At 50.5% G+C, this 13,159-nt stretch overlaps 1 protein-coding gene across 16 annotated transcripts in view; it reads left to right on the plus strand.

Moving 5' to 3' along the window:
- Nucleotides 1-13,159, plus strand: part of AOPEP (aminopeptidase O (putative)) — a 407,649-nt gene that overhangs the window by 266,302 nt on the left and 128,188 nt on the right. For 15 of the 16 annotated variants that reach the window (XM_062208534.1, XM_062208541.1, XM_062208543.1 and 12 more), the window contains exon 11: nt 2,903-2,963. In XM_062208534.1, coding sequence (XP_062064518.1) covers nt 2,903-2,963 — 61 coding nt within the window. Of the gene's footprint in view, nt 1-2,902; nt 2,964-6,038; nt 6,070-13,159 lie in introns of those variants that run through there. The other variant, XM_062208544.1, reaches the window with a different exon arrangement.

Raw genomic sequence — 13,159 nt, forward strand, 5'->3', positions numbered from 1 at the left:
CCCTTGACCACCCTGCTCCCCGCCCCCGTGGATCCAGTGTGCCTCCCTCTTTGATCGTCACTGCTACTCTTTCGAAATCCTCTCTGAATTCCGCCTGTCTCGCTTCAGTTGTGCAGGGTTTGAGAAGACCCGATTTCCTGGAATGCCAAGGCACAGCAAAACTCGGTTCAGAAGTTGGGGTTGAGTGGGTGGGCATTAAGGACAGTGGTGGAAACCCCTCCTGGGATGCCTGTGTGCCCCATGCTTCAGTGCCTGGGTTCGAGTCCTGGCTCGTTTTCTCTCTCTCTGATTCCAACTCCCTGCTAAAAAGCACAGGGAGTAATAGGTGATGACTCAAATACTTGGCTCCCTGACACCTACATGGGGGTTCTAGCTGGAGTCGCTGGCCTGGCCTGAATGCAGGCATTTGGGGAGTGAACCAGCAGATCGAAGATCTCTGCCTGTCTTTCTCTTGAACTAAAAAACTTTCCTGAGTATCACTTGAAGGATGGGTAACAGGAGTGTTGGCCCTAGGCTTCCGGGTACGGGAGTGTCCGTCTCTGGTTGGAAAGGCTGTTACTGGAGGATTTTTCTCTGTGTGTGTCTAAGGATGCTAGAAACTGTTTTATTCTCATGTGAGGCTGGAATGTAAGATGGAGTTTCTCATCTATGCTGAAGGCTAGATTACTCAGCTGCAGGCCTGTCTTCACTGGCACGAGCGCCGACCCCTCCACCCCCCGTGCGTCCGTCCCTGCAGCTGCCACCACACGGGACACTTGTTTGGTGGGGCCATCAAGTTCCGGCCCTCGCCCCTGAGCAGCCCAGGGCTGTGAGCTGTTGTGGAGGGCTCTGGGACCGCTCTAACTTACTTGTCCGCCCTCCTGCAGGGCCAAGGGCCCCGTTTCTTCTCTGACCACCTTCAGCTCTGCTTCTCTCCAAAGCGGCTGGTCAGCCTCACTTTCTTCCTCCTGGAAGAACAGTTCATGGGCACTCAGCCCTTCTCCCAGGTCAACCCAGCTCTGAGAAGAACAGAGGTCTTACTGAAGGTGCTTGGGAGCTTCCTCCTCTCTTCTGGTGTCTCTCTCTCACACACACACACACACACACACACACACACACACACGCAGACAAATGACCCTGCACCTACACCCTCACAGCTTTCAGGGGCACTTGGCATTCGCACTGAGATCCAAGATGTTTAAGGAAAACAAAGCAGTACTGGGAAGGCGTCGCTAGGGATTCCACTGAGGCTGGGGCCAAGGAGGACCTGGCAAGGTTGTCGTCTTCTCTCTGCCCTCTCCCCGCCCCCCAACCCCCCCGTAATCCCACAGAGAGCCGTCATCTCTCATAGGAATTCAAACCCCTGCTCTGTGTAAGCCCTGTTGCCTTCCAGGTATTTTTTCCATTCTGAAATAGCACTCGTTGGGACTGGCCACGTGGTGTAGTGGGTTTAAGCCGCTGTCTGCCACGCGAGCAGCCCATGTGTGCGTGTTCTGGCTGCTCCACTTCCGACCCTGCTCCCTGCTAATGAATTAGCACTCATTGCCTGCCTGAACAACCTCTGATTTTGGTCTGGCCGGGGAAGACCAGGTGCACTGCTCCCCAGTGCCAGGGAGGGAGGAGAAAATCCATCGGACCCTCTCTGTCCACCCCCACCCAAGCTGACTCCTCCCTCGGCGCCCTCAAGGTGGGGCTACACCTAGCCTGCCAGGACCTTAAAATTCAGAAAGCGTTAATTTTCCTCAACTTCTCTGATTCCTAAAGAGAGGGAGGGCGTATGATACCATATTCACATAATTAACACGCACAGTGCAGTATATAATTTATAATTGTTAGAAAGATGCTGAGCTTAACAACTTGGAACCGTTTTACTGGGAGCGGCAAATCTGATCTTAAAAAAGGAATAATGTTTATTGAGTCAACAGTGAGATGTGCTTTGTTCATAGGAATAAAAAATATCTGTAGGGATCGCCTTTCATACCAGGAACCATTGTTTGTGAATGCCAGGATTTAATCTCAGAGAGCATGGGTGTGGTGAGAGGACAGTTACAGTCATGTAATCAGATAAATCGCAAACAGGAGTGGGTTCGTGAGGCAGAGGCCAGGAAGCACAATGTGTATGGCACATGAGGAGGCTTGCGAGGGGGCCAGGTGGGCCTCTCTGGGCACGGGGTTTGCTTTAAACCACTTTAAGGAGGAAGCCGGATAGTCCCTAAGGTCTGTTAACCCTAAATGTGTTGGATACTTAGTAATTTTTTTTTTTTTTTTGACAGGCAGAGCTAGACAGTGAGAGAGAGACAGACAGAGAGAAAGGTCTTCCTTTTCCGTTGGTTCACCTCCAATGGCTGCCATGGCCAGAGTGTTGTGGCTGGCTCACCGTGCCGATCCGAAGCCAGGAGCCAGGTGCCTCCCCCTGGTCTCCCATGCGGGCGCAGGGCCCAAGGACCTGGGCCATCCTCCACTGCACTCCCTGGCCACAGCAGAGAGCTGGACTGGAAGAGGAGCAACTGGGACAGAATCCGGCACCCCAACCGGGACTAGAACCCGGGGTGCCAGTGCCGCAGGCGGAGGATTAGCCTAGTGAGCCACGGCGCCGGCCGGATACTTAGTAATTTTAAGGAGTAGTCAAGACAGCAGGGCATGAAAGCAAAGTTCAACAGAGACAACCCTTGTGGTTCTCCTGGAGCAGGCTGTAGCCTGCGCGGTGAGAGACCAGGGAAGCCATGCTGGTTCTTGCAGCTGAGCCCCTTGGCGCCCTGCTCATGATTTGCACAGCAAGCATCTGTGCCCATCATTGCCCTGAGGTCCACCTGTGCTGCTGGTGCCTCCGTGGCTGGAGAGCACCACTGTGTGCCGTGAGGGCTGCTGAGGGGAGCACGGTGCAACTCTTTAATCTTTTTGTCTTGTTGTTTCACTCCTCAAGGCTCGGGTTGTCTGTTGAGAGCATCTTCCAAGACTGGCTTGAGAGTTCTGGGATACCGCAGGTAGGTCCGCTCGGGTTGACCGCCACAGGAGCATCTGTAGCGCTGGTTCTTTAGCCTCTCACTTGTGCTGTTCTAAGCCGTGTGTATAAAAGTAATGGCCTTGCTGAGGGGGAGTATCTGTAATCCGGGGAATTGCTAGGCAGGACTTGGCGCCTCTGGCCATTCTTCCAGATGACCTTGGTGCCATCGGTGGGTGTGATGGCAGCCCCCGAACTCTGAGTCAAAATGAGGTCTTGACAAGCATGGGGTGTACTTTGGGTGGAGTCAGCAGGCAACAGTGTAATGGCCCCAGTGAGTTCAGCGGTGAGGCCTGCGTCTCGTCTCTCTGGTTGGAGCCAGGCAGGTGAACCGGTTTGCTACAACTTCTGCGTGATCTGCGGTAGCCACAGTTTCTGTGCCTCACCTCCACAGGGCACCTGCCCTGGACTCCCTCCCTTGATTCGGCAGCAGGTCCCTGCTCAAGCCGCCTCACCTGCATGACCCATTTGGAGTCACTTTTCTTCCTTGGTGACCTGGCCTAGCTTCTACTTGAGATTTTGTTCTCAGTCCGTGAGTGACTGAGGGACAAACCTCCTTCTAGCCAACCCTGGCTCTGTGGGCATCAGTCGCCTTGATATGTCCCCTGGTCTTCCACTTTCCCCACTTCCTGCGCCTCCCAGAGCCTGGGGACAGCTGAGGCCCCCCTCTCCAACTGACCATTGTAGTGGGCCTTGGTGTGCAGGGGTGGACCCCGTGGTGGTGAGAAACGCCGCTTTCGGCCTGCTCGTTTCTGGTTTCATGTGGTTACATGAGCTTCCCCTCGGGAGTGTCTGATGGCAACGAACGGCTGTGACCCATGAAATGAAGGCACAGGAGGGACCGATCTCCATTACACTTTCATCCCTTTGCTCACCTCTCTGTCCTTTCCACCCCACAAGGGGACGATGTCGCCACCATTAGCGACAAAGGACACTTACCTGCAGTTCAGGAATGCGTGTCACCCGTTCAAGTTACTGGTTTGGCCTGAGCTTTCTGGGAGCAAAATAAAATAAAATAAAATAAAATAAAATAAAATAAAATAAAATACCGAGTATTAATAATAAGGAAACAAAACAAAACAGAGGTGGGACAAAGCAGCACACCTGGCCTGGCTGGGAGGCTGCGCTTTCAGCTTACATGTTGTGGTTTCTTAGAAGGTGACCTCCAAACCAGACCACTCCCTGAGTACAGAAAGTCTGGGAAAACAAATTAAAGTCTATCTGGTCACCGAAAGCCGAAGCCTGGCCCTGCGTGGTTCAGATTGGTGGAGGGAGTCAGGTGGTGTGGTGGCATTCTCAGAAGCCGCTTGAGCTCTGTGTTCTGAAGCCAGACCGTCAGAAGGCTCCCAGACATTCTTGGTGTGGCCTGGAGGCCGGGAAGCAGTGGGAGCTCAGAGAGGCAGCTCCCAGATTTCCTGGACTGGAACAACAAGGCTGCTGTTTGCGGCCATGGCTCCCGAGGGAAGGGGAAAAGAAAGAGCCGTTAATTGCGTGCCCAGGAACAGCAGGCACACCCCACTTGGGTTGTGGCACTGGCACTGACCCTCTCAATGCCAGCACGGTCTGTGATCTCCCCTGAGGAGGAGGAGGCTTTGCCACCAGTGGGAGACTTGTGGTTTTCTTTAAAAGGGGCAGGGGGACGTGAAGGGAGAGATTTGCCCCTGAGCCGTACATTTGTTTTTTCCAAGGGTCTGGTTGCATCAGTGACAGCTTAGAGCATAGACAAGAATCTCCGCCATAAACTGACGAAACCTGCTGTCAAAACAGCCAGGTGCAATGAAGCCGAGCGGCTATAAATTGTCTTTAAAACCCAACTGGTATTTCCGTGGGTGCTTAACTGTTCAGTAAAAACAACAGCGCCACACAGAAAAGACTCTGATTTACTGCGCACCTTCCCCCGGCGAGTGAGCGCACGGCATGTTTTCATCTCCCACCCCGTTTTCTGCCATCATTCACGTGGCGGCCGGGGATCCGCCTGCCCTCAGCCGCTTTCGCACCCCTCGAGAGCTCAGAGCTCCGTCTGGTTCCCACTTCCGTGAAAGGCCCTGCGGGGACCCTGGGCCCTCCGGCTACAGGAGCCCTGCTGTGAATGGGACACCTTGTTCTCAGACCCCATCATTATAATATAAAGTTACCAGTGTGCTTGCCCCGGAACGACAGCCCGAGCTCTGAAATCGCGCCCCGCGCTCTTTGTTCTGGCTAACATTGCTGCCTACCAGCCGCGGCGCTCACTCACGACAAAAGAGTCACGTTCTACTGGTGAAGTGTTCATTCCACAGGTTACAGAGGCCTTTTGTCTCCTCTCGGGAAGGCTGGCTTTGTGGTTGGCCTCAATTTTCCATTTTGGCCACATCGAATGGAAGCCATAAAAAAAAAAAAAAAAAGTGGAAATAGCTTCAACATCAATAAAAGTAAGCATGAGCCCCGCAGAAGCGAAAGAAATTGGATCCCAACCTCTTTGGAGAACACCTCGATCCCGTACCCTTTGGCCTTACAGAGATTTGAAATTGGTTGTTCCCATTAGTGTAATGGATTAGTTCCTTTCATGACATGCTTTCCCGGTGATAGAAGTATTACACATCACTTTGCAATGTAAAAAAGTTGGTAAATAAAGAATCAAAAAATGACCCAGAGATAATTTGGCGGGGAGGGATACTGTTATTTCATATAATTGGTATTTCTGTGAATTGGATAGATCACTCCATGTAAACCTAGACTATAATACCTGGACATTCTTTTTTGTCATTGTTAATGAAATATTATAGTTTTTATGGATACCACCTACTACTTCAATGTATATACACAGCGTCAACTGTTCAGATCAGGCAGTCAATCATTTCCATTTCCGTAGCTCTCTCCTCCAGTTCCGTACACAGTGTGGATAAATGATGATGGTGAACTCCAGCCACCTCTCTGTGCTGTGCAGCACTAGGGCTTGTTGCTTCTAGCTGACTGTTTTGGTACCCATTATGGAACCTTCCTCTGTCCATCCTCACCCCTATCCCAACATCATTTATTTTTATTTTTATTTTTATTTTTATTTTTATTTATTTGACAGGTAGAGTGAGAGAGAGAGAGAGACAGAGAGGAAGGTCTTCCTTCCATTGGTTCACTCCCCAAAGAGCTTCTACGGCCGGTGTTGTACTGATCCAAAGCCAGGAGCCAGGTGCTTCTTCCTGGTCTCCCATGCGGGTGCAGGGGCCCAAGCACTTGGGCCATCCTCCACCGCCTCCTGGGCCACAGCAGAGAGCTGGACTGGAAGAGGAGCAACTGGGACGAGAACCCGGCGCCCATATGGGATGCCAAGTGAGCCACGGTGCTGGCCCCCCAACATCATTTTTTGATATACATTCTGCCAATCATTCTTCTGGAAGTGTAAATACATATATTTTTTTTTTCATTTTCTTCCTCTCCATTTTATTTTTAAGAGAGACAGGAGTTCTCCCATCCAGTGGTTCATTCTACGAATGCCTGGTTCCTGCCAGGAGCCCAGAACTCCATCCCAGTGTCCCATGTGGGTACAGGGGCCCAAGCACTTGGGCCACCATCTGCTGCTTTCCTAGGCACCTTAGCAGGGAGCTGGATTAGAAGTGGAGCAGCTGGGATAAGAACGAGTGCCCATATGGGACTCCATTATTGCAGGTGGCACTTAACTCGCTGCTGCACACGTCGGGCCTCTCCACTTGTAAAAGTAAAAATAATGTGCTCTCTGTGGCAAGTTCAAAACAGAGAACATAAAAGCCCTTGCCCCTTCAGTGTTACTCCTCAGAGGTAACTCATGCCTGATAGCAGCTTGGTGTGCGCCCTCCCGTGTTTCCGTGCTGCATGGACTGTAGGTGCGTGTCCTTTTTAAATCAAATGGGGATCTTATCTTCCAGACTTACATTTTTTAAGAATATATCCTGAGGGGCTCGGCATCGTGGCGTAGTGGGTTAAACTGCTGCCTGCAATGTCGGCATCCCACATGGGCGCTGGTTCGTGTCCCGGCTACAGAACCTCTGATCCCTGCTAATGAATAGGAGAGAGCAGTGGAAGATGGCCTGAGTCCTTGGACCCCTGCACCCACTCGGGAGACCCGGATGAATCTTCTAGCTCCTGGCTTCGGATCTGCCAAAACTTGAATGCTGCAGCCATTTAGGGAGTGAACCAGCTGATGGAAGATCTTGCTCTCTCTCTCTGTCTTTCTCTTTCTGTGACTGATTTTCAAAATAAATAAAGAAATCTTAAAAGAATGTACCTTGAGTGGTTTCCCATATCCCTTAATATAACTCAAGAGTGGTGATTTTTTATTGGCTGCATTGCCTCCCAATGAATAATACTATAATGCAATGTACTCACTCTCCCATCCAGTTGTGCCTTGGTATCCTCAGGGAATTGGTGCCAGGACACCCTACAGATACCAGGATCTGTGAATATTCAACTTCCTTATTTGAAAGGTATAGGGTTATATGGAACCTGTGCTTTATTTTTTTAAAAGATTTATTTATTTACTTGAAAGCCAGAGTTCCACAGAGAGAGAAGGAGAGGCAGAGAGAGAGAGAGAGAGAGAGAGAGAGAGAGAGGTCTTTCATCTGCTGGTTCACTCCCCAGTTGGCCACAACGGCTGAAGCTGCTCCAGTCCGAAGCCAGGAGCCAGGAGCTTCCTCTGGGTCTCCCACGAGGGTGCAGGGCCCAAGGACTTGAGTCATCTACTGCTTTCCCAGACCATAGCAGAGAGCTGGATCTGAAGTGGAGCAGCCGGGTCTCGAACCAGCGCCCATATGGGATACCCATATGGCAGGCGGTGGCCTCACCTGCTACACCACAACACCGGCCCCAGAACCTATGCTTTAAATCATTTATAGACTACTTATAAGACCTACTTCAATGCAAATACTGTGCAAATATTTGTTACATAGGGAATAATAAGTAAAATTACTATATATTCTGTGCAGTTTTTAAAAATTGTTTTCAATCTATAGTTTGTTGATTTCACTGATGGAGAGGGGGGCTGTGCATTATTTCTAAGAAAGTTGCACGTTCTGCTCATTTGTCAGCTCTATAAATAGATTTTTGACTTCTTTTTATGTCTGCCCAAAGGCTCCCCCCACCCATATGCACATGTATTTGGATCTTCTTTTTATGCAAATATGCTAGAAACAGCTTTCCTCTGTGCAGCCTTTCTTCTCTACTCCTTGCTTGAGCTGGTACAGAACTCTGACTCCTCCTGTGCCTTGATTTCCTTCCTGCCCTGCGCAGAGTCCGCAGGTCCTGGGCACTCTGATTCGCATTTCTGCTCTTCCGCCCTTTGCCGGCACCTCCCACTGCCTCTTGCTTGTGTCTGTGTGGTAGCGCATTCGTCTTGGGGGTGCCAGTCTCTCCCTCTTCCCATCCATCACTGACATCACTACGAGTGCTGGTCTTCCCCAGACAGCTCACATCATTCATTCCCCTCACCTGAAACTTTGCCTCAGAGCATTTAGAACGAGCTCGTTGGCCTGCTCTGAGGCTCTCAGCAATACCGCCCCAAGCTCCCGTTTTCCACCTCATTTCCCACCGCTCCAGGCACACGCGCGTCTGTACCTACCCGTCTCCACGCACTGGGAGCCTCGCCCGGCACCAGCCCCCCTTGGTGCATCCCGTGTGCTCTTGGAGTGCTTTCCTTCCCCTGTGGTTACCGTGCATCATAATCTGCTCTCAGCGTTTGTGCCTGGTTCTGCTCCCTGCTCTGCCACCACTCTCAGGATTAGGAATTATGTCTGACTCGTCCTTGTGGTAACTGCTGTGATGCTCATCTGTTGTGGGCCTTGGACACAGCAGCCAAATGCCACACCTGGTTGTTAAGCAATGAGGTGTCTCTAGTGCACCTATGGACCTGAATTTTTTTTATTTAATCTCAAATTGAAATTTAAAATCTAGTAATTCAGTTGTTGTTTGGAACAACTTGGGTATGTACATGCATCTACATTTCTCCAGCTGTAAATTGTTAGGAAATAGGAATGTATACACTAAGAATTTCTGATTAAAATTTGGCATCAGGGTCAAGATGGAACGTGAAAACTTATCAGATTTAGAAGACCTAGTCCAAAAATGAAGGTAGATTATTTCTTTAATTTTTAAATATTTATTGTATGTTGAAATGATAACATTCAGTCAGCCCTCTGCATGTGAGTTAAAAATGTTTGGGAAAATACATCTACACTGAACGTTATACACCTGTTTCCTTGTCATCATTCTCTAGGCAATGCAGTCTAACAAATATTTACATAGCAGTTGTTGTATTAGTAATTTACAGATGATTCAGCGTATACAGGAGAATGTGTGTAGGTTATGTGCAGATGTTACATCATTTTCTAGAAGGGACTTTAAGCGTCCAGGATTTGGCTATCCACAGCAGTTCTTATTGAACTGTCCTGGAAGCAGTCTCCCACAGATGCTGAGACACAACCATATACTCATTGTGTGTGTGTGTGTGTGTGTTTAAGATTTATTTATTTATTTATTTGAAAGTCAGAGTTAAACAGAGAGAGAAGGAGAGGCAGAGAGAGAGCGAGAGAGAGAGAGAGAGAGAGAGAAAGAGGTCTTCCATCCGCTGGTTCACTCCTCAATTGGCCACAATGGCTGGAGCTGTGCCAATCTGAAGCCAGGAGCCAGGAGTTTCCTCCGGGTCTCCCACACAGGTGCAGGGGCCCAAGGACTTGGGCCATCTTCCACTGCTTTCCCAGCCCATAGCAGAGAGCTGGATTGGAAGTGGAGCAGCTGGGACTTGAACCAGTGCCCATATGGGATGCCAGCACTGCAGGCGGTAGCTTTACCTGCTATGCCACAGCGCCGACCCCATCAGTATATTTTTTTAAAGATTCTATTCATGAATTTGACAGATAGAGCTACAGATAGTGAGAGGGAGAGACAGAGAGAAAGGTCTTCCTTCCGTTGGTTCACTGCCCAGATGGCCGCAATGGCTGGAGTCGCGCTGATCTGAAGCCAGGAGCCAGGTGCTTCCTCCTGGTCTCCCATGCAGGTGTAGGGGCTCAAGCACCTGGGCCATCCTCTACTGCTTTCCCAGGCCATAGCAGAGAGCTGGATTGGAAGAGAAGTAGCAGGGACTAGAACCAGGGCCCGTATGGGATGCCGGTGCCACAGGCAGAGGATTAACCTACTACACCACGGTGCCAGCCCCAAGTAAATTATTAAAATTAAGCTTACTTGTGGCTTTTTACTTTAAAATTTGATTGATTGATTTGAGAGGCAGAGACAAACAGAGAAGCTGAGTTTCCATTCCCTGATTCACACCCCAAATGCCCACAGCAGCCAGGGCCTGTCTGGACCAATGCCAGGAGCTGAGAACGCGGTCAAGTTCTCCCACATGGGCAGAAGGAACCCAGTTTCTTGAGCCATCACTGCTGCTCCCAGGGTCTGTTTTAGCAGGAAGCTGGCGTCAGGAGCCAGGCCTGGGGCTCAAACCAGGCGCTCTGGTGTGAGATGCAGGTGTCTTAACTACCAGGCCCAGTGCCAGCCCACTTCTTTTGACATGTGATAACTAGAAAATTTAAAATTGCACCAACAGCCTGAATTGAACAGAGCTGCTCCCAAGCTATTGATTGAATTAAACTCTTAGGGATAGTGTGTTAAGAATCACCCACAGACTAGATGTGGTTGAAATCGTTGTATTTTTATAAAACATGTGGGTCGATAGAGCTGGTCGGTCCATCAACACTCTTCAGTTTGCCAAAGTGTCGTAGACGAGTATAACGCACAGGTAAGGGCCAGGTGCTGGGCTCGCTCATAGGAGGCTTTCAGAGGGTGCAAACGAATTGCCACCCTGCTTCAGGGCTTGGTCTCAGCTCCCAGTGGGTCTCTGTCCTGAGGTTCTAACAAGTGGACAGCCACCTAGGGTGAACCTCCCAGCCCTTCTGCACCTAGGGCTCCTCCTTGGAGGAAGGGCTCATCAGCCGTTAAACAGCACAGTCATAGGCAGCCACGGTGGAGCGGACAGAGAGACTGCTGATGGGCCGAGCGCGTAATGCGTCCCGGAAACAGGCGGGAATCAACTCAGGTTCCCAGACTTGCTTCTGAATCCCAGAATCTACAACAGCAGATTCTTTTCTCGTCTTGGGAATGTGCCACTCCTTTCCAAGCAAACACCTGCACGTTGCCAAAGACTGCACAAGCAAGTGATAGAAAAACCGCCCGCCTTGTAGGGAGAATGCTGGAATCACACAACGGAGGAAAGTCGACCAGATCGGATGCAAGAGACTGTGTCGTTGTAACCACAGTGTGCTTTCAGCACACAGCAAACCAGCTGGTGTGTTAGGGAAAGAACGTGTAGGCTTCCTGTAGCACATCTTACGTAACGCTATCAACAGCGTGTGAAGACCCGTTAGGATACTCTATGTCAGTGGTGGCTACAAGAATTCTGCATTTAACGGCCAGTCAAGAAAACTGAGACTGCGTAGTTTCCAAATTCCAGAGGAATGTGTTTTTCGGATTATACGCAACGATGAGATCTTTAGTTCTTCTGTGTCAATAATAGCAGGGCCTGCAGTGGGGTACGCTTGCTGGGCTCCTGGTAATTTCACAGTCATTTTTGCCCGGTAGTTCAGCTCTCTGACTGAACAGCTTGCCAGAGATTCTTTTCTTTTTAAAGATTTATTTATTTATTTATTTGAAAGGCAGAGTTACAGAGAAGCAGAAGCAGAGAGAGGGAGAGAGAGATCTTCCATCCACTGGTTTGCTCCCCAAATGGCCGAAACGGCCAGAGCTGTGCCTCTCCGAAGCCAGGAGCCAGGAGCTTCCTCCAAGTCTCCCATGTGGGTGCAGGGGCCCAAGGACTTGGGCCGTCTTCTACTGCTTTCCCAGGCCATAGCGGAGAGCTGGATCGGAAGTGGAGCAGCTGGGACATGAACCGGCGCCCATATGGGATGCCGGCACTGCAGGAGGCGGCTTCGCCTGCTACGCCACAGCACATTTTTAAACGTGCACTGGGTAGGTTCTCTGGCCTCACCTGGGGCAGCACCTGAAATGTCTCCGAGTCATCACAGGTACTTACCATTTGTTGCCCATTCTTCCACTGCAGACTCAGGAGAGCCAGGGAGAGAGTGTATTAAAATCTATTTTCATTTTTAGCCTAACTCCCTTTATCTTTGGCATCTATCACTTAGTGCGCATGTTGAATGCTGAGGGCTGCCGTAACAAAAGACCACAGACAGAGTGGCTCGAGCAACAAAGATTTGTGTCACACAGTTCTAGAAGCTGGAAGTCCAAGGCCATTGTGGAGGCAGGTCTGGTTTCTGCTGAGGCCTCTCTCCCTGGTGTGCCGCTAGCTGCCTTCTCATTGTGTCCTCCGTGTGCATGCTGCACATCTCTGCCCTCATTATCTTGTTTCATTTATTTATTTATTTTTGAAAGAGTTAGAGAAGGAGAGACTCAGAGAGATCTTTTTTTTTATTTTTATTTTTTTGACAGGCAGAGTGGACAGTGAGAGAGAGAGACAGAGAGAAAGCTCTTCCTTTTGCTGTTGGTTTACCCTCCAATGGCTGCCGTGGCCAGCGCACCGCGCTGATCTGAAGCCAGGAGCCAGGTGCTTCTCCCGGTCTCCCATGGGGTGCAGGGCCCAAGCACTTGGGCCATCCTCCACTGCCTTCCCGGGCCATAGCAGAGAGCTGGCCTGGAAGAGGGGCAACCGGGACAGAATCTGGCACCCCGACCGGGACTAGAACCTGGTGTGCCGGCACCGCAGGCGGAGGATTAGCCTACTGAGCTGCGGCGCCGGCCGAGAGATCTTCTATCCACTGGTTTACTCCCCCAGGTGTCCATAATGGCCATTACTGGGCCAGGCCGAAGCCAGGTCTCCCACCTGGGTGGCAGGGGCCTAAGCACTTGGACCATCTTCTGCTGCTTTCCCAGGAACATTAGCAGGGAGCTGGATCGGAAGTGCAGCAGCCAGGACATGAACCAGTGTCCACATGGGATGCTCTCATTGCAGGCGGTGGCTTTACTCACTACGCCACAGCGCTGGACCTCTCATCTCCTCTTCTATAAGAACACCAGTTACAGTGGGTTAGGGACCACCCGTGTGGCCGCATTGTTACCTAATGAGCCCTATCTATCTCTAGTGCAGTCATCATGCAAGGTACTGGAGTTTAGGATTTTAACATACGAATTTCAGTGTGAACCAATTCAGCGCATGCCAAAGCCTAT

Source organism: Lepus europaeus, chromosome 12 (genome assembly GCF_033115175.1).
Source record: "Lepus europaeus isolate LE1 chromosome 12, mLepTim1.pri, whole genome shotgun sequence".
Lineage (NCBI taxonomy): Eukaryota > Metazoa > Chordata > Mammalia > Lagomorpha > Leporidae > Lepus > Lepus europaeus.